Source organism: Copidosoma floridanum, unplaced genomic scaffold (genome assembly GCF_036245765.1).
Source record: "Copidosoma floridanum isolate Cflo_tuat_1 unplaced genomic scaffold, Cflo_Japanese_pri ptg000026l, whole genome shotgun sequence".
NCBI classification, from domain to species: domain Eukaryota; kingdom Metazoa; phylum Arthropoda; class Insecta; order Hymenoptera; family Encyrtidae; genus Copidosoma; species Copidosoma floridanum.
In genome coordinates, this window is record NW_028321903.1 from 10,711,116 (window position 1) to 10,736,617 (window position 25,502).

Here is a 25,502-nt window from a genome sequence, read left to right on the forward strand (position 1 = left end):
CGGATTTCGTGTGTATTTCACCTAAGGTAAACCCAAGGATTACAACCACGAAGTCTGAGTGTTTTTCACTTCCGCCCATGGTGTGTAAGGTCGATGTTCCAGTACTTAATCATGTCTCAATAGTCAGTCTATCTGCTAGTTATTTGAAACTAACTAACTCATGATTTCTCTAATTTTCTATGTAAAAATTGTTTTTGATTTCTTGACTGTTAATGAAAATACACCTCTAATTGTGGAAATTTTTAATTTACCTTTCAACCATACAAAAAAAGTCTAATGTGTAGGTGACTGTAAACTACACTGTTTTTGTATTGTGTTAATGCTGAGTGCAAAAAATGAGTATGATTAACTGAATTTTTCTTGAGTACAGCGAAAGTGATACTCGCTTGATTCATGTATTTAACTATAGATAATAGTTGTTTTTTTCTCTAATCACATTGTCTTTTCTTTCTGTTTATTAGGTGAAAGGAACTACTTTAGAAAAGATTCCACTTAAAATTAAGTGATCGAAGTTGTAGTGTACCAGTCCTCGCACACTGAGTTTGTAAATATACCTTAGTTTTGTAAGTACAGATTTACCTATTCAATGAGTGATTTTAAAATAAAACTATTATTATGAAAGTTAACCTCGTACATATAAAATCATTTATATTTCAGTGATGCCAAATAAAAGAAAGACAAGTGGTATGAAAAAATGCTGTACATAGGGCTATTTGTACAAAAAAATTAAAAAGCAAGCCGTATTCCTTAGACTCATTAAAATCAGCTTTGGATACTGTCAAAAATGAAAAAATATCACTAAGAAAAGCCAGTACTGAATTTAAAGTACAATTTTCTACTCTGAGAGACAAACATACTAACCAGTCAGAATTTGGTAAACAAAAGGCCCTCCATCAATATTAAGTGTAGAAAAGGAAACAAAAGTTAGTTACTTGGATGACTACATTAAGTAACAAAGGATTTTCAATAACTAAGAATGTCCTTTGTCATCATGTTCAAGTGCTATTGAAAGCTTAAAAAATAAAAAAATACTTGTACAATCAAACGACCAAAACGACACTGGTTTAAAGCTTTCAAGAAACACCACCCAGACTTAACTTTAAAAGAGTCTATAAATCATTTAATCTTTTATATTTTCATACCAATAAATATAGTATATTACGCACCCAGTGAGCGAGGTTAAGAATGTCTTATATTTTACGTGAATAAACGCCTAAAACGAAGCCAAGGATGATTAACGTGAAATCTAACGCATTTTTCAACATATGAACGGGGTCCGTTTACTATTTTTCTCTTATTTTGTGCTGATGAAAGAGATTTTCGTTTGGTGCAGTATAGTGAAATAATATTTTTCTTAAGTAAAACTGATAATTTCATTCCTGCTTGTTTTCCTGTCTCAAAACCAATTGTATCTTACAATTTACATGATGCTATCAAATATAATAAGGTACTGGGACATGACCGTGATTGGAAATTAGTACACTTGCCTTTTGAGTGATATACTACTAAGTTATTTTCCTACCCTTAATAAGTTTCGACATTTTCACTACTTATTGAAATTGACAGTCTCTTAGATTTTATAAAGTAGAAGTATGCCTCTTTCCTTAAGTAATCCAGTACTGGAGCATCGACCGTATTCGCTACGTGCAGTAATATGAAACAGTACCATCTGTTCCGCAAGAAGAGGCGATAGCAATGCTAAATAACACAATTACCAAGTCTGTTATTTTCTGCAATATTTATTATTTGTTGTTTGTAGTATAAATGCATTTTTGATACTTAAGATATCAATTTTTAGAGTCAAGAATTTGTTTTAAGGAGATAATATCTATTATTTTAGAGTTGAAAAAATAAATAAATAAATTAATAGTGCAGCAAAAAGTTGCTTTGTGCTTAAAACAAATTATACAAATTCTTAACGCGGAAAATCGATACTTTACGTTTGAAAAATATATTAAATCTACGAAAAACAATTTACAAAGTTTGCAGCACATAAGAGGCTTTGTACTGGTATTATCCAGTATTGCTTACTCTTGCCATTTGCGTAGTGTTGTTTTCAATTACTGCACACAGTGAATATAATTTTACACCTCACCTGGATCATAACTGATCCGTGACTGCCCACGTAGAAGGCTAGTAGTGATAAAAGTTCTTCTTTGCCAGTATTCGATTCTATTATTAATGTATCTAAAGGAGAAAAAATAATGTGCAACTTTGTTGGAAAAAGTGTAATAAATTTATTACACTCTTAATAATAAAGTACTTTTCTTCAGGATGAGGAAGTTATGTAATGTTTCAGTAAAATTGGCATATGGTAAGTAGTTGTAAGATTAACTACTACATTTATTGTTGACAAACATTTTAACAGAGATGAAAAAATATTAAATGTTTATTTATGAAACGTTCATTAACCATTCATTAATAACTTTAAAAAATGTAAATCCTTTTTGTAAGCTTATCAAAGGCAGTTGGTGGTATTTACTAAATAAAAAAATATACATTTGTGTCAAAGGTAATTTCCAAACCGAATAGAGACTGAGTTAAGGTGTAAGGATGATTGGATCCAGACTGGATCCATTACCTGGATCTAGTGTAGATCTATCGCGCAGTAGATCCATAACGGATTCATCTTGAATACGGTACTTTACATATTTCATGATAATTAATATAATAATAACTTTCATATAAAAGATAAATAATGGATCCAGACTGAATACATAAGCTGTATCTGTTGTAAAATTTTATTTTTTGTCATTGTGCAAAGCAAAATATTTGACTCCTTATTTTAATAAAAATATTAGATTGTCAATATCTTCTACTTTCCTTGTGACCGTTTCCATTATGTACTGGCTTTTTGCACTCATATGTAAATATTATGATTAATTATTATAAAGTATGAATGTTTTACATGCTTAACTAAAAATAATAAAAAGCACATTTGAAACGTATTGAAAAAGCATGACTTGTAATTTTAAGTCTACCTTGTATTACATTCAGCAAAAAAAGTGAGCCCTTGTACATCTAATAATTAATTAAAAATTGAGTATTAATTATTTGCTTAGCTTAGTACAATGCCACAGGCTTTAAGCATGCTGATACTGTAAGACCTACTGTTCAACAAATAGTAATTTTACGATGTTTGATTCAGATTTTATTATTCTATATAAATTTATACAAACAAATTAAAGTAAACATCAAAGCAAACTGCTTGATATAGCTAGGTATATCACGTAATTTAATCCAGTACTCTAGTCAATATAAATCCATACTGGATCTACAGCTGCGAACACAATGAATTCAGATGAGATTTCTATAATGGACCCAGTATACGAGGTGTGATCAAAAGAAAGGTGAACTTTTGAATTGCGCGCGCTCTTTACACTCTAAGTTAGAAAATTTTTTTAAAACGAAGTTCTTTATGTCGCGTACTCAGGGGGCTGGAATTTTAAAACCGACAGATTTTTTTAAACGGAAGTGGTTTACCCGAATTCTTTTCCTCTCAAGTTTCCCCCCTTACCCCGTCATCCTCACCAACCGTGCCGTGTTATTCTTCTGCACACCTTTGCTCACACTCCCAAGCAATTAATTTTCAAACAAATTTTAATATTATTTTCTCACAACAATTTTAATTTAACTTAAGAAATTCTTTCTTTTTTAATTCTTTATAAAAAAAAAAATAAAAAAATAAATGTAATGAAATTAAATGAAATGAAAAAAAAAAAAAAAATATGAAAAAAAAAACTGATGAAATAAAATGAAATATGAACAAATAAAATGTAGTATTAAAAAAAATGGAATGAAATGAAATAAAATATAAAAAAAACGAGAAATGACAAAAAAAAAAAAGGGAATGAAAAATATAAGAATAAATAAAAAAATCAACAAAGAATTGAAATAAAGGAAATACAAAAAAATGAAAAAAAAAAGTAATGAAACGAAATATGAAAAAAAAAATTAAAAAAAAGGACATTGAATAAAATTAAATTAAACAATAAATAAAAACAAAAAATTAAATAAATGAATAAAATATAAAGAGAATTAAAACAACAAACCAGGGGGGATCAATAGGTCATGGGACCCACGGTAAGAACGAAGTTCTTTAAACATGACATGAGTATAAAAACACAATTTCTCAGGTAACAAGGGGGTCGCTAGACCTGTAGGAAGAACAATGCTCTATAAACGTTAGTACTGCATTCATGTAGTTCACTAAAAAAAAACTTGAAAAACGAAGAAAAAAAAAAAAATTGTTCAGTACTCACGATTGTTGAACTTAGTGAGTACTGTATTAAGGACAAAAATTATTAGCAATTATTAGTATTGAAATTAAAATTAAAATTGATATTCATTAGGAACGACGTTCTCACAAAGTTCAACCATTGTGAGTACTGAAAGATTTTTTTATTTTTTTATTTTATTTGTTTTTCAAGTTTTTGTTTAGTGAACTACATGAATGCAGTACTAACGTTTATAGAGCTTCGTTCTTTCTACGGGTCTGGCGACCTCATTGTTACCTGAGAAATTGTGTTTTTATACTTATGTCATGTTTAAAAAACTTCGTTCTTACCGTGGGTCCCATGACCCATTTATCCCCCCTGGTTTATTTTTTTAATTCCCTTCATATTCTATTCATTTATTTGATTTTTATTACGTTGGAACACTAGTCACGATCATTTCTTTATAGTTCTGACTTTATAGCATGTGTTGTTTTTATGTGAGAGACTTAAAGGTTAGACTCGTGTTTGCGTACTCGGCGATTTCTTTTTGTTGAAAATAATGGAGCAAAGAGTTTGTATTAATTTTTGTGGTAAAAATGGTATTAGGTGCTCAAAAACTCTTGAAATGTTGACAGTGGCCTACAGTGAGTCAACTATGAGTAAAAAAAGTGTTTATAAGTGGTATAAGGTATTCCAAGAGGGCCAAGAAAATGTTAATGATGAACCTCGCTCTAGGCGACCCAGCACGTCAAACACCGACAAAAATGTTCAGAAAGTAAAAAAATGGTGCTAAGAGATCGTCGAATCACGATTAAAGAAATAGCTGATGATCTTGACATATTGTTTGGTTCATACCAATCAATTTTGACGGATGTTTTGGGTATGAGACGTGTATCCGTGAAATTTGTTCCAAAATTGCTTAATTTTGACCAGAAGCAGCATTGCATGAACATTGCCCAATACATGTTGAATGACGTTAATAATGATCCGGATCTGCTTAAAAGAGTTGTAACTGGTGACGAATCATGGGTATATGGTTATGACATAGAAACCAAAGCCCAATCATCCCAATGGAAGAGTCCAGGAAAACCAAGACCGAAAAAAGCACGCCAAGTTCGTTTGAATGTGAAGGTCTTCCTCACAGTTTTCTTTGATTACCATGGCGTTGTGCAGAATTTCTACCACAAGGTCGTACGGTAAACAAGAAGTATTATCTTGAGGTTAAGTGGCGTTTGCGTGAATCCATAAGAAAAAAACGACTGGAAGTGTGGAAAGAAAATTCATGGATTTTGTACCATGATAATGCGCCTGCGCACAAGTCGTTATTAGTTAGTAGTTTTTTGGCCAAAAACAGTACTTTCATCATGCCTCAGCCACCATATTCACCAGACTTGGCCCCCAGCGACTTTTTCCTCTTCCTAAAATTGAAAAAGCCCATGAAAGGACGAAGATTTGCCACGACTGAGGAAATTAAGGCTATATCGCTGGAGGAGCTCAAAGCAATACCTAAAATAGCATTTCAGAAGTGTTTTGACGACTGGAAAAAGCGTTGGCACAAGTGCATTGTATCTGAGGGGAATTATTTTAAGGGTATAACATAGCTTCAGATGAATAAATGAATATTTTCTCATAAAAATCAAAAGTCACCTTACTTTTTGATCACACCTCGTAAGTCTAATCATCCAGTATGTAGCTCCAGAAAGGATTAATATTGGAACTTAAACAACACCATTTACACAGGACAAACTTTAAAATATTAAGGTTAAATTTTATACTTTCACATTTTTTAGTTGCTGGGAATCTTGCTTAATATCGAATAGCATATCATGTGAGCATTTGGGCATGAAATCTCGTACCATATTCTATCAGTTTTTGTGAAGGATATCTTGCACGATATCATGCTAATAGTTTTTACGAGATAGCTGTCTAAGCAATACAACAAAATATGGCTCATAGCTAAAGTAATAATGAGACTACATATTTTAAAGATTGAAATTAAAGGGATGCTGATGCTTGCATTTGTGTCTTACATCTCTTATTTATACATCATTAAAGCAGCTTTCATAAAAATATTTTTTGGTCAAACAATAGCCGAGAACCATGTACATCCAATAAAACTATAACTAATATGTCGTATGAAACCAAAATAAACTTTTTTCTTTAATTTTAAGACTTATTCTACTTTAACGTAAATAGTAGATGGTTACCAAGGCACAGTTAGCTATTTAAATTCATGTCTCAATACTCCTACATTGCTGGATACATATAAGAACCTACATATTGTGTGTAATAAAATTGATTAATTTTTCTTGTACAGTATAAACGTAGGCTTCACAAAATGTTTAAAACGTAGAAAAATGCTAAAAGAAAAACTGTCAAATCTATAAGTTCTTTTCCAGATCTTACTTGAAAGAAGAAATTTTTGAACGCATATGAATCAGAATAGTACTTTTATACAAGAATACTGAAGAAATATATATTCTTCACTTAGTATTTTATTGCTTAATCTTAGATTTTCAATTTTAAGACAATTACACTATTTGCTCTGAGCATTTTCTTGTAGATGTGATTCACATATTATTTATAACTAAAAAAGGCAAGTAAATAGTAAGAAATCTGACTCATAATTCTTTGTCTTAAGTTTGTCTCTATCTGTATGAAAGGGCCTTATTTTGATTTCACAAACGAGACTTAGTAAAATTTTTTATACATTTCTGTTTACAAGAAAACTATAAAATTAGTATATATACTTGAAAATTGGGCTAGAAAAAAAAAGATTATTTTCTCTTTTCATATTAGATATAAATACAACTATTAAGTGACTGGCACTAACAAAAAAGATCTTTCGTATAAGTCAAACTATTTTTTTTTGTACAGAGGTATTTCATTATTAAAGCTTAAAAAGCGTACCTGGTACAATTGGCGTTATGACACCACCATACCGCACGCCATGGGGAAACTGAAGAGCCATGATTTCTCCAACTACTCTGCCAAGAGCAGCTCCTATTTTAAAAACTGGAATAAAAATTCCTGATGGTACTGGCACGGTAGAACTAATAATAGAAAAGATGAACTGAAATAGATGGAAATTGGATTTGTTAGAGATCAATAGTTTTATATTTTTGCTTTTACTGTGACCGAATGTATAATCATTGAATATATAGGTCACATTTATTCTCTACACTATAAAGCACAAATGGAAGTATTAAACATACTTAGTTATTTAAAAAGTCTTATGATTTGAACCACTTATAAATGTATATCCTTTGAAGTATACTCTACCGTAAATGCTGTAAAGCCCAGAAGACCAACGAAGACATCAGTCTGTTCAGTTGACCAGTATTTGATGATGTTTCTCTCTTCTACGTTTAGATCGAGTTTAGTCCATGTAAAATTGGTAAAGAGTCCATGGACCTGGTCGTGCGTGTTTAAGACTCCAGCCATGTACTGTCCAAGACTTAGAGGGAAGGAAAATGAAGAGACAACCAACGAAACAATTCCAGGATACAAAAAACGGCTGAAATACAAGATAGTACGGTCGATTGGCTTAACAACAGCTAAATTTCTTATACATAAGCAACGCTAAACTTACTTTTGTTGGAGAAAATTGTTCATGCTCTTGTTGCGGCGCATGAATAAGACATATTGTCGGTGAAGCCATACATAGAATGCGCCACAGAGACCACTAGCAACACCAATAAGAGCAAAGACAAAGAGCTCCTGGGGATCAAAGGGGAAGTCCATGGTAAAGCTGGTAATAAACATGGCTGTAATCGTCTCTTCACGTTGGAACCAGATCGCTAGTAGACGAAACATGGTGGCACCACAGACAGCTGTGAAAAATCCCCGCCAGTAATTTCGCACCGCAAAGTATACGGTCGTTACCTCAATGCTGAAGAGAACACCACCTATGGGAGCTGCGAAACATGAAGCTACTCCTACGGCACATGCCGCTGCCAGCATCTCACAGTTACGGCTCTCATTCTCATAGATCCCCTGAAAGCCTGTCACTAGCTTCGACAAAAGCGTGGCTACAATACTGGCGATGTGTACAAATGGACCTAATATAAGTAATAATATAATATAAAATAAGGAGGTTAATATGAATTTTGTTAGAAGGTTATGTGTCTGTTTTTTCTAATATCTGCAAAAAAATAAATAAATTTTGAAATTGAAAAATTTTCTTGGTTAGTTAGAGATTGTCTTCACTTGATACAGATAGTAAAATCAGTTGCACATAAGGTCAACTGAATAACACAAATAAAAAGAACTGGGAAAGTTTCATGACACTAAATTGACGAAGAATTTTTCCTGCAGTTACTCAAGTGAAATATGAAAATATTTTAAATGAACCTGAGACTATTTTAACATAAGGGAAAATTCCACAATATTAAAAGCAAAAGTGTCGTTAACTAGGATGTATTTTGGGTTTTTCATACGATTTTTGTGATTCTACTTGAACGGACAACACTAGTTTTCCCATTTTTAAAAACTAACGTTTGTCAAATGAAAAAGTAATTTATAATCTGTGATCGATATGCACCTTCCTTCCCAAGTGGTAGACCTGAACCGAGAGTAGCTGTCAGTCCAACAACTTTAGCAACAAGTGTACGAAATGTTAAGTATTCCTTGAGCGCAACGCCCCGCAGGATTGTCTTCATCTCGGGTATGCCTGAGCCGATGCTTTGTGGAGCAACGATGTGGACGAAGCCGGCACTGAAGAGGGTGAGGCACACTGGTAGGAATACCCAGGCAAAGTATTGTAGAACCGGGTGGGATGTAAGATCCTCATACAGCCATATCCTAGCTGAGAAGATACCATCATTCTTTTTTAAAGTCAAATACTTATACTTTTCAAGTTAGTCTATTCAATTTTTTTATTTTAAGTCATATGCATAAATAAGTTTAATGACGCTCATAAAATAGCAAGGTTATTATAAATAATAATTACAAATCAAAAATTATACTATTGTATTTCTTACTATGCATTTCTTCACTCGTAATATTCTATGTTATTTATAATTGCAAGACAATTGATTACAAAAATACACATTATAAATAAGCACATAATTCTTTAAGTCGTTATTTATTTTATAGGGTGAGATAACGGTTATTATTAACATCTGGCTTTGTACTTTGTTCACCTTTATCTTTGATATTTCACAAATCACTATCTGTCTTCTACTTAAAACACATATACGTTGAACTACTAGAAACTTTAAATCATACACTTAACAACAAATATATATGTTAACTACTTTGGCCAAGAAAGTTTTAGTAGTTTGATAACTAAAACATGTAGTAATTAGTTCTATTATTAAAACCATTTTAATGAAACCTTATTAAAGAATGTGTTTTACAAAGTTAATAGAAATTTTACAAATACCCGTTTTTAATAATAATCTGATCATAATCCACTAAGTGATCAGGTATAAAATGTTGTACACTTCCCTGTTGAAAACATAGTCACTTAAATTTGTGATGACTTTGATGTTACTATCTCAAATGTACTTTTAAGAAATAAGAAGTTGTTGATTTGAATTGTATACAAACATCTCTAGACTGTATTTATTTTTGTGTTTATAATTTTTAATATTAGGCTACGAGCTCATTAATTTTTGTTGATAAATAAAGAGCTCTACTTATGACTGATGGATTTTTTTAATAGTAACGCACCTAGTAAGCAAGATTATGAATTTCACAGATTTCACATGAGTAAACACCCAAAGTGAAGCCAAAGGCAGTTGATGTAAAATCTAGGGCACTTCTTAACCTCCAAATGTGGTGCGTATACGTTTCACTTACCGAGCACCAGTGACGTAAAGATTATTTTTACTTTAGAGTGAATAATCTAAATGTATTCATCAATAAAAAGAGACTTAACAATTTGGTAACATTCAGAAAAAGTATATTAACAGATGAAGCATCCAAGATCATAAAAACACGAACAAAGAGTAAACGGGGAAAAAAGTTGGTACACAAGATAGCAGTGATACGAGATGCTGATTACACTCACCAATTGGAGGAAATAGGACAGAGAAAGATACGAAATTCAAGTGGCAGATTGAAATAGAGGACGATTGGCGAACTCCTCGTGAATAAGTGACACAAAACAAAGCGCCAGGTACGCTACAAGTAACTTGTCATTATTATAAATACAACTTAACCATAATGATTTAAACATTATACACATCAAAGAGCTAACATTCAATTGACAGAAGGAGGAATCGAGTAGCAAACAGTATGAGATGATAAATGGAATATCAACAGGATAAGTACAGATACCAATGTAAGGGCAAAATACCAGTGGGTGCTTAAGGTAGTGAAGTATGAAGTTAAACTTCTGTAATATTTCACGACAGACAATGTATAATTATAAATATACCTCTTATAAAATGATATTGCGTACAAAGATGGTGCAATTATCATTGAAACAAGTCCCCTCTCCTTAGGGTAAAGCAATTGCAATTGAATGTGGTTTTAATGAAAATTTTTATATTTGATAAATAAACCATAGAAATAAATATAATACGTTAATAAGAAAAACACAAATTATGGACATATTACGACGTGCTGCCAGGCTACCAGCCTTGCCAATATGAGAGTACCCACTGTCATCAAATCTGTATCAAAACAACTACCTTCTTTGACGAGATCTGTATTATTGATCTTGTATACGTTACGTATGCTGACATAACTAGTTGAAATTTATTTTATAATTAGTTGTGTATACGTCACCCACAATATTGATTTAAGAAAAGGCTTGTGAAGTATTGGCCCAATTGAAAGTGTCTAATAAAAACTGAAAAAATTTTTTTTTGTCTGTCTCTAGTTAGTTTTTGCACTTAGAAAATCACAAAAGCCACTATAACGTTTAAAATTTAACGCTTTTTTATATTTATTCCTTTACCAGCACAAGATTAAACGTAAGTAAATAAATTAATTAGGACCTACCATCTAAGTGGCAACACTGAAACAGGGGGGTTTCAGTATTTTACGTGGAATTATAATATAAAGTTTATTTTTAATTTTTTTTTAATTCCATGTAAAATACTTAAAGCCCCCTGTTTTGGTTCTGCCATTCAGATGGTAGTATTTAACTAGTCAATTAACTTATGTTTTATCTTGTGCTTGTATGCAAATGAATATAAGAAAAGTTAAATTTTAAACGATATTGTGTTTTACGTGACTTCCCTCTTCCAGCAGACCTGGGATGGGAAGATCCGCGGTGACCCAGACCTGGAACTCTCTGTGCACCAGTCCATTACCGCAACGAGCATAAGGTGAGAGAAAGAGACCAAGTACGAAGGCCAAGAGCTGAAAAGTAAGTTTGCATATCACCTATAGGTAACACTTCTACTAACAGGTTCCTACTTGGACTTTCGGTGCTCGACCGCTTTAAGCATGGAGACGACGCATCCCCAAGTAGTCAAGGCACTAGGGTTAGCGATCACGTTCTTAGGGGAAGTTCCTGGGTCGACGACTTGAACAGTGCTCAAGACACCCAAGGGTACTGAGAACGACCTCACCCTACGTAGGTGACTTGGTAGGATAGGTAGTTACCTAGCATTAATCTTCCGTGGTTTTACTTAAAATTCGGTCTAGTCTAACCTTATGTGTTTAAGCGGAGATATTAAGCAGAGAAAATTCAAATTTGAACTGTTGTATATGTAAAATTTGAATAGTCAAATGGGGATAAATTTTAAGTAAATTCTAAATTTTAAATTATCGAGTATACCAGATAGTTTCTTTTTGCATCATTAACATAAAGAATCAAGATTACTCAAATATAATTAATACATGTAGAAATTGAAGATACGATTTCCTTAAAATTATATGATTAAATAAATACATAATAATTAAATAGAAAAAGAAATTGATTGTGCTTATCTAAATAAACCTTCCCCTCCACATATAATTGCAAGTTTTCTTTTTACAGTTTAAGGATAAAAACTAGAATAATAGCTGTTAAGATATTTATGAAATTGTTTTAAATAAACTGAAAATACTGTCTGTACCTAAAAAAAGGCAAAAATAAGTTTAAAAAGATAAAGACATTAACTTGAGGGAATACTGAGGAAACGATAATAATAAATAAAGCAATAATCAGTAACAATTGCTGTATATTGTACAAGAATAAATTGATTATTCAACAGATAAATTTTAAAACTTGATAATAATTGGTGGGACCTTTTACGACTTCCCTTTCTTTGAGTATAACCCCAGTTAATTGGTGGTGGTAACAATCGGCTAAGAATATTATCTGTACCGAGAAAACTCTAAGATTAAGAACCAACACACAAACAATGTTAGTGTTTATATGTCGAAGGGCGGGTCCGTTGCCCTGTGTAAAAGAGCGAAGTTGCTCAGATTGCCAATTATATAAAATATTTGAAATAATTATTGTCAAGTCTTAAAATTTATCTGTTAAATGATCAATTAAATCCTGCACGATGTACAGCAATTGTTTTTGATTATTGCTTTATTGATTTTTATCGTTCCATGAATATTCCCTTAATGTCTTTATCTTTTTTAATTCATTGCTGCCCTTTTTTGGGTACAGACAATATTTTCAGTTTACTTAGAACAATTTCATGAAAATCTTAACAGTTATTATTCTAGTTTTTATTCTTGAACTCTAAAAAGGAAACTCACAATCATATGTGGGGGGAACGGTTTATTTAAATAAGTACAATCAATTTCTTCTTATTTTTAATTATCTAATATTTATTTTATCATTAAATTCTAAGAAAATCAAATCTTCGATTTCTACATGTACTAAGTGATCGCGATTCTTTAAGTTAATAATGCAAAAAGACAATATATAATATACTCGAGAATTTAGAATTTTCTTAAAATGTATCTGCATTTATCAAACAGAAATTTTTACATAAGCGACAATTCAAATTCAAATATTCCCTTCATTATATCTCCACTTACACACATTGGGTTAGACTAGAACGAATTTTGAGTACAACCACGGAAGATTAATGCTAGGTAACTACCTATCCTACCAAGTCACGTAGAGTTAGGTTGTTCTCAGAACCCTTGGATGTCTTGAGCACTGCTCAAGTCGTCGACCCAGGAACTTCACCTAAGAATGTGGTCGCTAACCCTAGTGCCTTGACTACTTGGGGATGCGTCGTTTTCACGCTTGAAGCGGTCGAGCACCGAAAGTCCAAGTAGGAAGCGGTTAGTGGAAGGGTTACCTATAGGTGGTGTGCAACCTTACTTTTCAGCTCTTGGCCTTCGTACTTGGTCTCCTTCTCTCACCTTGTGCTTGTCGTGGTAATGTACCAGTGCACGAGAGAGTTCCAGGTCTGGGTGACCGTGGATCTCCGCGTCCCAGGTTCACTGGAAGAGGACTTCTTTACATTGGGCGCCAGCGCCTTTTATGCCTGCGTTGTTTCCTTTTAAGTAGCAGGTTTTTCCTTCTGTAGATAAACGCGCTCTAGCGTTTTTTTAACGTACTAGACGCACATTTCCCGCGCGTGGCGTTCAAATTTGAATTTTCGTGTTCCAAATAGAAATTTTTTATAAAATGAAATATATGTATGTATAAAGAAAATGTGTACCCTTGAATTTTCTGTTGGACGGATTTTTTTATTACAAGAAAATATAATAAATAGAAGAATATCAATATAAATGTAAAGCGTATATCATGAATTCTAGGTCATAGAAGTGCCCCCTTGTAAGTGCAAAAACCAACTAGAACCAGACAAAGAAATTTTTATCAGTTTTCATTAGACACTTTTAATTGGGGGAAACCCTTATGTCGTAATTAATGCTTGTGTTATTTCATACTTTACAAAATTGATGATTACAATTTGGTCCATAAAATATATTAAAAATGTCGCAAAACACATAATGTGTGGATAATGATTGATTTAACACTAAAAAATGAAGATATATAAAAGTGGATTTCAGATTTGTTATAACATTTATTTTGATCATACTATAAAAATAACACGATTAAATCATGATAACTAGAGTAAGAAACTGAAACCTATGATTCTTGTCTAAAATAGTTAACACCCACTAGTACCGCTTTCATTTTGGAATAGTATTACATGTATGTAGTGAATAAATTGTAGTAGAGGCAATTTTCTGCCACTCCGCTAACTGCCTCCAAGTGATGAGGCTAACTGATTTTTTACTATAAAAAAGAGAAGCAGCGATGCGAATGAAAAAAATGTGGAAGCTAACACAATGATATGTACGAAATTTGAAAATCAAATATTTAACTGCAAAAATTAAGACATGAAACTGATCTTACTTTTTGTCATCTTTTACTCCACGGGAACAAAGGATGGAAAAAGTTAGGTAAATAATAAACACATGGCTCGTGAGCTGCTCATAAAAATTTATTATTTTCGGCACAAGCGTGAAAACTCCTAAGAAACAATATCATACCCTGGTAGAATAGTCTTTGCAATTCTTACCTACTTCTCGCACAAGATTCACATCGACAGAAAAATTGTGTAAGTCTGCATCTAGTCTGCTTCCAAGATTTTACGTCATTCTGATGCACAACGGGTGAGCAAGACTCTTGCGCAAGAAGTGCATAAATCTGACGGCCAGTTAAGTGCGTTATCATCATGGTGTAATAAATACATAAGGTGGGCTCTTCAGCCACCGAACCGATCAGCCAATCAAGATGCTTGGAACAAGCGACCTTTCACATTGAATTTTCCACCAATGAGCGTTGAGAGTGCATTGCTTAACTACTGCTACACGTAAACAAGAGTACAGGGTTGAAAATTTTATCGATAATTATTATAATTAAAATTTGTTAGTGCAATATTTTATATATAAATATAATTCTATATAATCGTCTGATTATTTGTGAGATATACAAAGAACACAATATATTTAATATTTCAACAAACAAATTTTACAATTTTTTTCTATTTATAAGAATTTTTAACATCAGAAATAAGTTTTTTCGTTCATCTCTGGCAATCTAATTTACGTTATCGTACGCACGAGGTTTTTAATTTAATACTGATTTTTCAGGTAAGTTGTATTTATTTTTGGCAATAAAGTGTAAGTTGTTGAGCAACGCGCTCTCAACACTCATTGGTGGAATATTCAACATGGAATGTCGCTTGTTCCAAGGCTCCTAATTGACTGATCGGTTTGGTGGCTGAAGAGCCCATCGTATGTATTTATTACACCATGGTTACCATTCTGACTTGACGCAGTTCTGCTTGCGGAAAATTTGTGCAAGACTAGCATGCAGGTGAGTGCACTAGATCCATGTGTAAGAAGTGCATAAATCGTGGATTTGTACTTTTTTCCTATAAAAAATGTATAACACTATTTTTCAACACCCCATTCATTTTTAGCTTTTTGTAGCCTAACACTTATTTGCAATATCATTGTAAAAAATATAATCTACAGGTATAATTTTTATTGATAACAATTTTTCTTATATAAATCATAAGAAATTGTTAGCGAAAAACATACTGTTAGGGTTTAGTTTAAAATGAACTATTTGTGTTGGTAAATTATTCACAATCCTACGCTCTTGTAACTGTCGTTGTATACACGTTTATCTGTTTCTCTATTTAATGAGACTGTTCTTTCGGCTCACTATTTCAACCTCACTGTCACGATATCTTGGCCTTTCTGACCACACTACTTAGTAAGAAACAATTCGCTTGTTTTCTCCAATATTTTTATAGCGTGTATTCATCGTGAGAATCACTCATACCCCCACTCCAAATATTCATATTTGCACCTCACACTCCTGCCATGACACCCACTGACAATTTTATTTTGCAATATATTTGGATCAATTTGTTAACTAGTGATTTCATTATAGCACATATTTTATTTATGTTTACAATCTTATATATCTATGTTTCTCGCGCCACTTAATTATTTGAATTCCATTTGATCCAAATTTTATCAGAGAAAAGTGTAAGTATGTTTTTTTGTTATCTATAGTGTTTTCCTGACACATCAACAAATCTTGAAATTTTATTTTTGTACACATTCAAAGTAATAAAAAAACCTTTCAAAAGGATTGAAAATATAAAAAAGTGTTAATTCTATACTCAATAAATCAAAATAATTTTAAAAGCAAAATAATATTTTAAAAAACCGTGTCAAAAACGAACAGCATCAACCTTGGTATGATGCCGGTATAAGTATGCAGAAAGATTAAGTTTAAGCCCGAAATAATTGAAATTGGACCCCAGGGCTCTGAGACATGACTGATCACATATATACGCACACATGTACATACATTTTGTAATTATGAACTATTTTTACTTCTAATGCTATAAAATACATCGGTAACTGATTTTTTTTTGCCGATACAATAAAAGTTCCTTAAAGAGGTTTGGGAGTATCATTCAGAGAGGCGAGAAACGGGGAGTCCCCTTTGCCCACGCATCTGGGCCCCCTTTACGGTGTACCTCATCTTGCACTTTACAAACTTGAAACTGTACAACTGTAACTGCGTATATTTTAGAAAAGTGTGTGTCAAGGCTTGATTTTTTTTGTCAAGCATCCTCCTTTTATACTAAGTTATGTATGAAAACTTTTTTTTTATTTCAATACGTTTAGAATGTACCTTAATTTTAATTAAAAGGCAAACCCAACCTTGCTCTTTCATAAGAGACCGTGTTAAAATGTCAATATTTCATAATTTTTTTCTTAAAAACTTCTTCTGGTGAAAAATCTGAAAAAATTCATGGGCACTCCCAACATGCTCGAATATAACATACATTTTTTTGGCACGTTTCTCCATTTAAAAGTTTTCTTCCAAACCTCCTTAATTAATTAGCAAAACTAGTGTACTCATAATATATTCCTAATGTTTTCTTGTATAAAGGAAATTTGTAATCTGAAGGTGCTGATTGTACATAAAAAAATTTTAATGCACAAAAATAAATGTCCCGCACAATCATAGTAAAAAATCTCAAGGAATTTCGGATTTAAAAATCTCACTTGAGAAATTTCCTCACACTTTCTACACCAGCAAAAACTACAACCAAATTAAGTCAATACCAAGGGTAAAACAGCTTGTGTTAATTATTGTCTCCCAAGAATTCTGCAAAATTCTGCAAAATTCTGCAACAAGGAGGAGTATATCGAATAAAAATAATAACGAACTCGATTGACAGTCAGATTTGTGCACTTCTTACGTAAGAGTCTTGCGCACTCACCTGCACACAAATCTTACGCAAATCTGCCGCCATCGGGAGTGCATCGAGTCAAGACAAATAACGTCCTCGAGTAATCGTCAGATTTGTGCACTTCTTACGCAAGGATCTGGCGCATTTGCCGGCACGCAAATCTACTGAAAATCTGCCGCAAGTGGAAGTGCATCAAGTCAGAATGATAACGCCGTTGACTGATCGTCAGATTTCTTACGCAAGAGTTTCGGGCACTCGCCTGCACGCGAATCTTGCACAAATCCACCGAAAAGCGTCTTATGCACTCACTATGCATCAGAATTACACAAGATCCTGGAAGCAGACCAGGTGCAGACTCTCGCACTGCCAGTTATTTGACATGCTTCTAATTAATTGCTCCCAAAAAAAGCAGCATTTTCCACCTATCTTTGAATTCTTTAGATAGATTTAAGAACATCTCTGTAGTTGAAATGAGCATGTAAATTGGATATAACTCGGTCCGTATAATGGACCATGTGTGACCAATATTGATGGCGCGATAAGGGAAGAAAAATAAAGGGCCTTGTGACCATTTCCGGTAACAACAAACCTTAAAATATCGTACTTTATTGTAGGAATATTAGCATAATTTTTTTGTTACAAATTGCGAAGTGGTAATTTAGGAAATATAAGTTTTAATTTTTTGTAACTCTAAGAAGTTTGGGAGTTTGTGACGAAAATTTTTGAACTTGTGAACGGCTGCCCTAATATTCTGTCCTAAGACTCTCACGTACGTCATTAACCTAGTCTCTACACACTGTATTATTCTCCTCCCAGAAGGTCTGCCACAGGTGTCTGGCAACACTCCTTAATGGAAACTAGTAGAGGGGCAAAGGGGACATTTATTACGATAAAATTACTGATATGAATTTCGTAGCGCGCCCACGCTGTTTATTCTTTCTTTATACACTATCGAATATTATACACTTTCTCTCTTTCTCTCCATCTCTGTACATAGGAAGGACAAGGTATACATATATACCTTACTATATTGTGTAGTTATTTTAAAAAGTCATTCCACACAACCCTCCTCCATCCTCTCTACCACTTCTCGGCACCCCTTCTACCTCCCCTTAAATGAAGTAAATTCTAACAGTTTCAACGTTATTTTTATTGAATTGAAATTTTACTTTTATGAGTTGAATGGTGTAACCCAACAAAATTTCAAAAATCTCCCTCTGGCTACCCTTTAGCCCCATCTCTGAGGTAAAATTATACCAGTTTTCATGTCATTTTTAATTGTATTACTTTTTGCACCTTCCCTTCCAGCATTTGTTATAGTTTTAACAAAGCTTTTGTGTCCCCTTACAATTCCTAAACACATTATCTTAGGAACGCTCCAATATTTATGCTAGCCTTTATCAGGCACTTTTCACCACTCTCCTGATAATTTTTTTATCTGTATATTTTTCTTAGCACGTTTTTACACTAGCTTTAAGGTTGCTATAGTGTGCTGGTTTTTTTTTTATTCGTAAAAAAATTATTAATTGCCTTATTAAATATGTGTTGAGCATGTATCATGTGTTTAATAATTAATTTTGTAAGTCTTATTTATTTGAAGTAGTCGAAGCAGATATTCAATTTTTTATATCTTCAGGAGTGATTATTTTAGTATCAGAATGTAATGTTATAAGTAAATAGACATTTTTTTAATCAACTTAAAATACTTTTACTTTAACTTCGTTAAATTCAACAAAACTTTTAAATTTCTATTTTATTAAACTTAAAAAAGCCAAGTGAAAACTAAAGCATTACCTTAATATTCAACTTACTTCTACAAACACACTACTTTTCAAAAATTTTATCTGGGCACGCGTGTCACCAACTCTATGAAAATTCTAGCGACACTTCTACTCCTACCCATGCAACTCATTATACCCTCGCACACCCACACACCTTTGCTTTTCTCCTTTTTCTTTATCCTCACACACTCACCCACCCCCCACAGACTCACTTAGATCGTCTGGAACACTTTCGCGTATCCAGATGAACAAGCCCCAGTATATACAGTATATACAGTATACGTACATAGAGATATGAGTGTAGATGTTTTTTAATCTCATTGGTTACTCAAATTTTTAAACAACCAATAAAATTAATTTTATCTTCTCGTCCGCTAGTTTTTATCTACTTTACAGGGATTCCAAATCCACACACCAGATGGAACACTTTTGCTTGGTCATTTGGATACGACTCAGTGCACTGCTTACAGAAGACTTACCTTTTCACTATCTTCAATGTGGTACGGTGCTACCTGGAGCTCGTCCAAATTGTAGCGATGACTTGGCGGCATGGTTAACCTCGGGCGATTCTCTTGGCTACTTTTCTACTTTCTTCTCACTTTTTTCTTTCCCTATCCTCTACTCTATTCTCTATTACACTAATCCTTATTTACTCGCTAATCTCTTTCTTCCCTCTGTCCTCTTCTATATCTGATTCTATCTGCTCTTATCCGCTGTTTTCTATCTCACCTGTCAATTTCTCTGTAATTTCCCAGCTCTCACTTGTACACTCTACTCCCTCTGATGCCTGATGCAATACTAACTATGCTATGCAGTCGACCTGCATAGGTGCGCGTGCCCCTCCCTTTGCATCTGAAAACCTCCAACGGAAGTTTCAAAATCTAAGTCCTCGATGCGAGCTTCTCTTTATTTTCCCCCTTTCTCTGACACACACATTCCAATCCAATCATACTTCACACACACTTAAGTCTTCTTATTGTCTTTGATTCTTTTCTCTTCTCTTGGCTCATAGTCTGCGATACCGAAGCAAACATAAAGTAATGTGTCATAAAGGTATATATAGAAATTCTATATACAATTATGGTAGCTACCGATGACTCTCTCAAAAATATAGGTATATAGTCATGTGATGGCTTTAGCTACCACGTTGCAAATTTCCACAAAATTTTTAAATTATAAAATACTTAAAAAAAAGATTTAACATACTCTCTAAACCAAAAGACTAAATTTGGGCGGTAGAAAGACGAAATTAGTCGATTTCGACTTTTAAAAGGCTAAATCATAGAATTTCTACATAAAGACGAAACGATAGAATTCGGTCTTTTTGAAGGACAAAATTTAATAGCTCATACCTTAAAAAAGAACAAATATCAGTTTAGCCTTTTCAGAACATTAATTCGGGTCATTTATAAGTTTTAAAAGACGAAAATAAAAATTTAATCTTTCTAAAACATGAAATTTGGTTTTTATACTTTACAAAAGATTTAAAGTCGATTTAGTCTTTTTAAAAACATCAATTTTATATTTTAAGAGTTTAAATTTGATAAAACAGCTAATATTATAACAGCTTTTTTAAAAACAGTATTTTAGTCCAGGGCAAATCAGAAATTAAACAGGAGAAATTTGGACAAAACTTTTTGAGGCTATCGCATTTAAGAATGTGCTACTATACATAAATAAGTATATGTTGCCAGACCAAAATATGGTCAGGTATTGTTTTAACAAATTCTTTTTAAACGAATTAGTTACGAAATTTTTTAAGTCATAAACAGATACTTTCATATTCTTTGGCATATTTGAAACAAAAACTTTTTTAAAATGGATATGAGGAAATTCAATCCAAATTTGCCTTTACGCGTCCCAAAAAATAATTAAATTTTTTCAAGGCACACCTTTGAAATAAACTTTTTCTTGTTCTTTAAACCCTCAATGAAAAGAAAAGATCGTGTACATGCACTTTAGGCTTTGTACCACGGTTTTTCATGGCACAGGAAATTATAATATTTATTTTTTGGAAAATTCTGTGCGAGCAAGGACTTGTACTGCCTTTTTGAACCAGCTTCTCGTTTTAATTCTGTACAAAATCAAGTGTCTTTATTGTGAGAAATTTGTCTTGATAATTAAACTAGACCTTATTCCACAACAAAACTCAATTATAAATAAAGTGATGCTAATACTATATTTTTCAACTGAAAAATATGCAAATAACTTCCATTACATTCGAGTTTAAAAAAACATCACTATAAAATTTGTTGTTAATAGTTTATCATCTTGGATTAAATATTATACATAATATTAAAAAAATTATAATAAATTACAAGAGATTATATATAATTTATTAATCAGACATTACAGTCATTTTCTTATAGTCCGGTAGTTAAAGCACGAAAAAATGGTAAATCAGAAAATTTCTGCCACCTGGAAGGGAATCGCTTTAATCGCTTACAAATATAGTCTAATTATTGGAAAGAATGTTTTTGTCTAACAAAAGCTTTGGCTGCAATTGTTATAAAACAAGTCTTATAAACAAATTATTGTATTTTACGATTGTTCAATAATTATTGAATTTTAAAGCAAGAAAATATCTTCTTTTGTTTTACAGGTAGTCTACGGTTATTATTTACAAATTATTATTACGCACACGGATAAATATATAATTTAATAATCAATAAGTACTCAAACTTTAACGTCTGTGAGTGGTAGTTAAGTAATGAATTACGTGCATTAATGCACCAACGGTTATGCCTGCAAAGAGTAAAAAAAGAAAAATTGATTTCATGATGTATTAAATACAATGTTAATGTACAAATAATTATTTTACAAAAATTTTTTTTAATTGATATATTCACAAGTCATTGAACAGTCGTAAAAAACAATAATTTTTTTATAACGTTTGTAAAGAGCATCGTTTCAAAATCTTTTTTTTTTTTTTTAATGCGTAGAAAACTATTTATTTTTGTAAGAAATCAAATGCGTTTTACTGTACCTTAAATTAACGAAGTTGTAAGTATTTATTTAATTGCAAAAGTTGTTGTTAAAAAAAGGAGTTAAAATTAAAAAAAAAAACTTTTTTCTATAGCGTTAACGTTCTTTATGTTCTTGATGAAATGCCGTGAGAATTGTGGGTCTAACTTATTTTTACACTGCGAGCGAGCTAATAAATTTTTTAATTAACAATTCAACTGTGATGTTATTTTTTTAAATAAACAAAAAGCTTGTGCAGGTTAAATACGCTCATAATAGGTACTTGATTTCAAATATTCAATCGTTTTATCTATAAATAAGAAGACTATGAATTCATAAAAATTTATTTTTAAAACAGGAAATTTCTCGTTTTTGTGCAACTTGTAAATGCAAGAACAAATTTTCAAATTATCGAAGAAACGTTAGTCGATGAAAAATTTTATCACGAACAATTTTACTTCTGTACTTTTTTCAATCAGTCCAACAGAAAATAAGTTATGAGCCAAGATGTTTATAAAATTCGATTAATTTTCACAATTTGCAAAATAACAATTGAAGTCAACGCTTTTGTTGGACAAAAATACTTTTTTCAATAGTTAGACTTTATTTCTAAGCGATTAAAGCGATATCCTTCCAGGTGGCAGAAATTTTCTTATTTACCATTTTTTCGTGCTTTAACTACCAGACTACAAGGAAATGAGTGTGATGTATAATTAATACATTATTTGTAATCTCTAGTTATTCATTATAATATTTTTAATGTTATGTATGCTATTTAATCGAGGATGATACACTATCAACAACAAATTTCATAGTGATGTTTTTTTTAACTCGAATGTAATGAAAGTTATTTGCATATTTTTCAGTTGAAAAATATAGTATTAGCATCACTTTCTTTATAATTGAGTTTTGTTGTGGAATAAAGTCTAGTTTAATTATCAAGACAGATTTCTTACAATAAGGATACTTGATGTTGTACAGAATTAAAATGAGAAGCTGGTTTGATAAAGCAGTATAAGTCCTTGCTTACACAGGATTTTCTAAGAAATGAATATTATAATTTTCTGTGCCATGAAAAACCGTGGCACAAAGCCTAAAGTTTATGTACACGATTTTCCCCTTGTTATTAAGGGTACAGAGAACAAGAAAAAATTTATTTAAATAGTGTGCCTTGAAAAAAAAATTAATTTTTTTTAGGACGCGTAAAGGCAAATTTGGATTGGATTTCCTCATATACCTAAACCTCACAGTTTTTGCGTAAAAAGTTTCCAAATTATTGAAAAATGCGTTTTTTCCAATATTTCATTTTTCATTATAAGGTATTTTTACTTGTGACGTCATTCCAAGATGGCGCGATCACTGGGTTTTTTTTTCAAATTTGTACCAAATATGCAAAACAAGCTGTGAAATTCACGAGGACGTCCCAACTAATGATAATGCGTTTAAAAACTTCAGGTTTTAATAAGCTATCGAATGAACACTAAACTTTTTACATCTTCATATGGTAAGCAATGCAAAAAAATGAATGAAATTATCGTGGGCATAAAGTTGATTAGAAAAACATTTTATTTTTTGTGCTCACCATGATCCAGTTATAACGAATTTGAAATATAGTCAATAGTGATTCCCGATGCATTAGAGGAAATTTTTCGTTTGTTTGCCAAAAGTTTAGTTTTAATGAAAATCAGTACAGAATAAAAAGTACTGAAATCTGGTGGATTGTACCCGTGTTGTATACATATATATATGGTTGCAAGCCTCCTTGCCTCCGCGATCATAACAAAGTCCCATAACCTCTGACGAGCTGTCAAAATTGAAACAGTGTGTGGCAAAAACATGAATATAAGTTGTGGTATAAGTGGTTGTAACGATAAATCTGCGAAATGTTGTTGTCTTTTTACAGAAAAAAAAAATGATTTCATTTCGTTCCACTGCACTGATACTTTTGTATTTTTTTTTACTCGGAGAAATCACAGATGGTATACGAAAAAAAGATTTTGCAGATTTATCGTGACAACCACTTATACAACAACTTATATTCATGTTTTTGCCACACACTGCTTCAATTTTGACAGCTCGTCAGAGGTTATGGGACTTTGTTATGATCGCGGAGGTGAGGAGGCTTGCAACCATATATATGTATACTAGACGGGTACAATCCACCTAATTGCAGTACTTTTTTTTCTGTACTGATCTTCATTAAAACTACACTTTTGGCAAACAAACGAAAAATTTTCTCTAATGCATCGGGAATTGCTATTGACTATAATTCAAATTCGTTATAACTGGATCATGGTAAGCACAAAAAATAAAATGTTTTTCTAATCAACTTTATGCCTGCGATAATTACATTCATTTTTTTACATTGCTTACCAAGTAAAGATGTAAAAAGTTTAGTGTTCATTCGATAGCTTATTAAAACCTGAAGTTTTTAAACGCATTATCATTAGTTGGGACGTCCTCGTGAATTTCACAGCTAGTTTTGCACATTTGGTGCAAATTTGAAAAAAAAATCCAGTGATCGCGCCATCTTGGAATGACGTCACAAGTAAAAATACCTTATGTTATGACTTTTGACATCTCTATACGCATATATATATATATCAAAGTCAAAAAGATAAGTTTTCATCTTTCCAAAGTTTATACTTATAGTTAAATATTTCAGAAAGACTAAATTCGTGAAATTTTTTTTTTTTAAGTGCAAATCAAATAGTTTAGTTGTTTACAAAAGGAAAATTAAAATTTTTCCTTCCAATCGCCAAAAATCACAAAATCAAAGGGACAAAAGACGAGGAAAATGGTCTCTAAAACCTTATGTCTATTGATGTGCATATCGACTTGCACGTGAGTACATATTTAATAAAATAATTTTATCCCTCACTACCAAGGCAAAACAGGAGAGGCACTAATTAGGTAGACATAAGAGCTTAAGTGTTTTTTCTTAAACGCAAAACATAAATTACGCGAAAAAATAGACTTAAAACGCATTGGATTAGTAGAATTTTTATTGGGAAAACGACTTACGTAATAAAAGAATTCGAGAACAGGGGGAGAAATCAGTGACTCATAACGCAAAAACTCGACGAGTCGGTTGAAAACAGGAAACAGCAGAGACCAGAGGGGAGAGAACAGAGTCTTACGGAGAGGATAAGTGTCATAAATTGGAGCAAGCACGGAAAGTAGGGAAACTCTCTCGCCCGTCTGTTCTCTTTCAAGCTACTGCAGCTAGGTAAAAGGGACCAAATATTAGGACCTGAACATAACACATATCGAATCAAGAGCTGGTAGAGGGACCCTCAGCATTATCTCTTCTGATATAACAAACCCACGCGTCTACACTTACTCGGAGCCTACTATACTGACTCAGAGTGAGCCGAATTTTTCAAATAAGA

General features: G+C 32.3%; 1 protein-coding gene across 4 annotated transcripts in view; it reads right to left on the bottom strand.

The window, feature by feature from the left end:
• Positions 1-25,502, bottom strand: part of ClC-a (chloride channel protein 2) — a 546,687-nt gene that overhangs the window by 189,497 nt on the left and 331,688 nt on the right. For 3 of the 4 annotated variants that reach the window (XM_089595611.1, XM_023391243.2, XM_089595610.1), the window contains exons 3-6: positions 8,761-9,024; positions 7,810-8,278; positions 7,500-7,734; positions 7,128-7,290 (exon numbers count right to left, since the gene is read on the bottom strand). In XM_089595611.1, coding sequence (XP_089451737.1) covers positions 7,128-7,290; positions 7,500-7,734; positions 7,810-8,278; positions 8,761-9,024 — 1,131 coding nt within the window. The remainder of the gene's footprint in view (positions 1-7,127; positions 7,291-7,499; positions 7,735-7,809; positions 8,279-8,760; positions 9,025-25,502) is intronic. The other variant, XM_089595612.1, reaches the window with a different exon arrangement.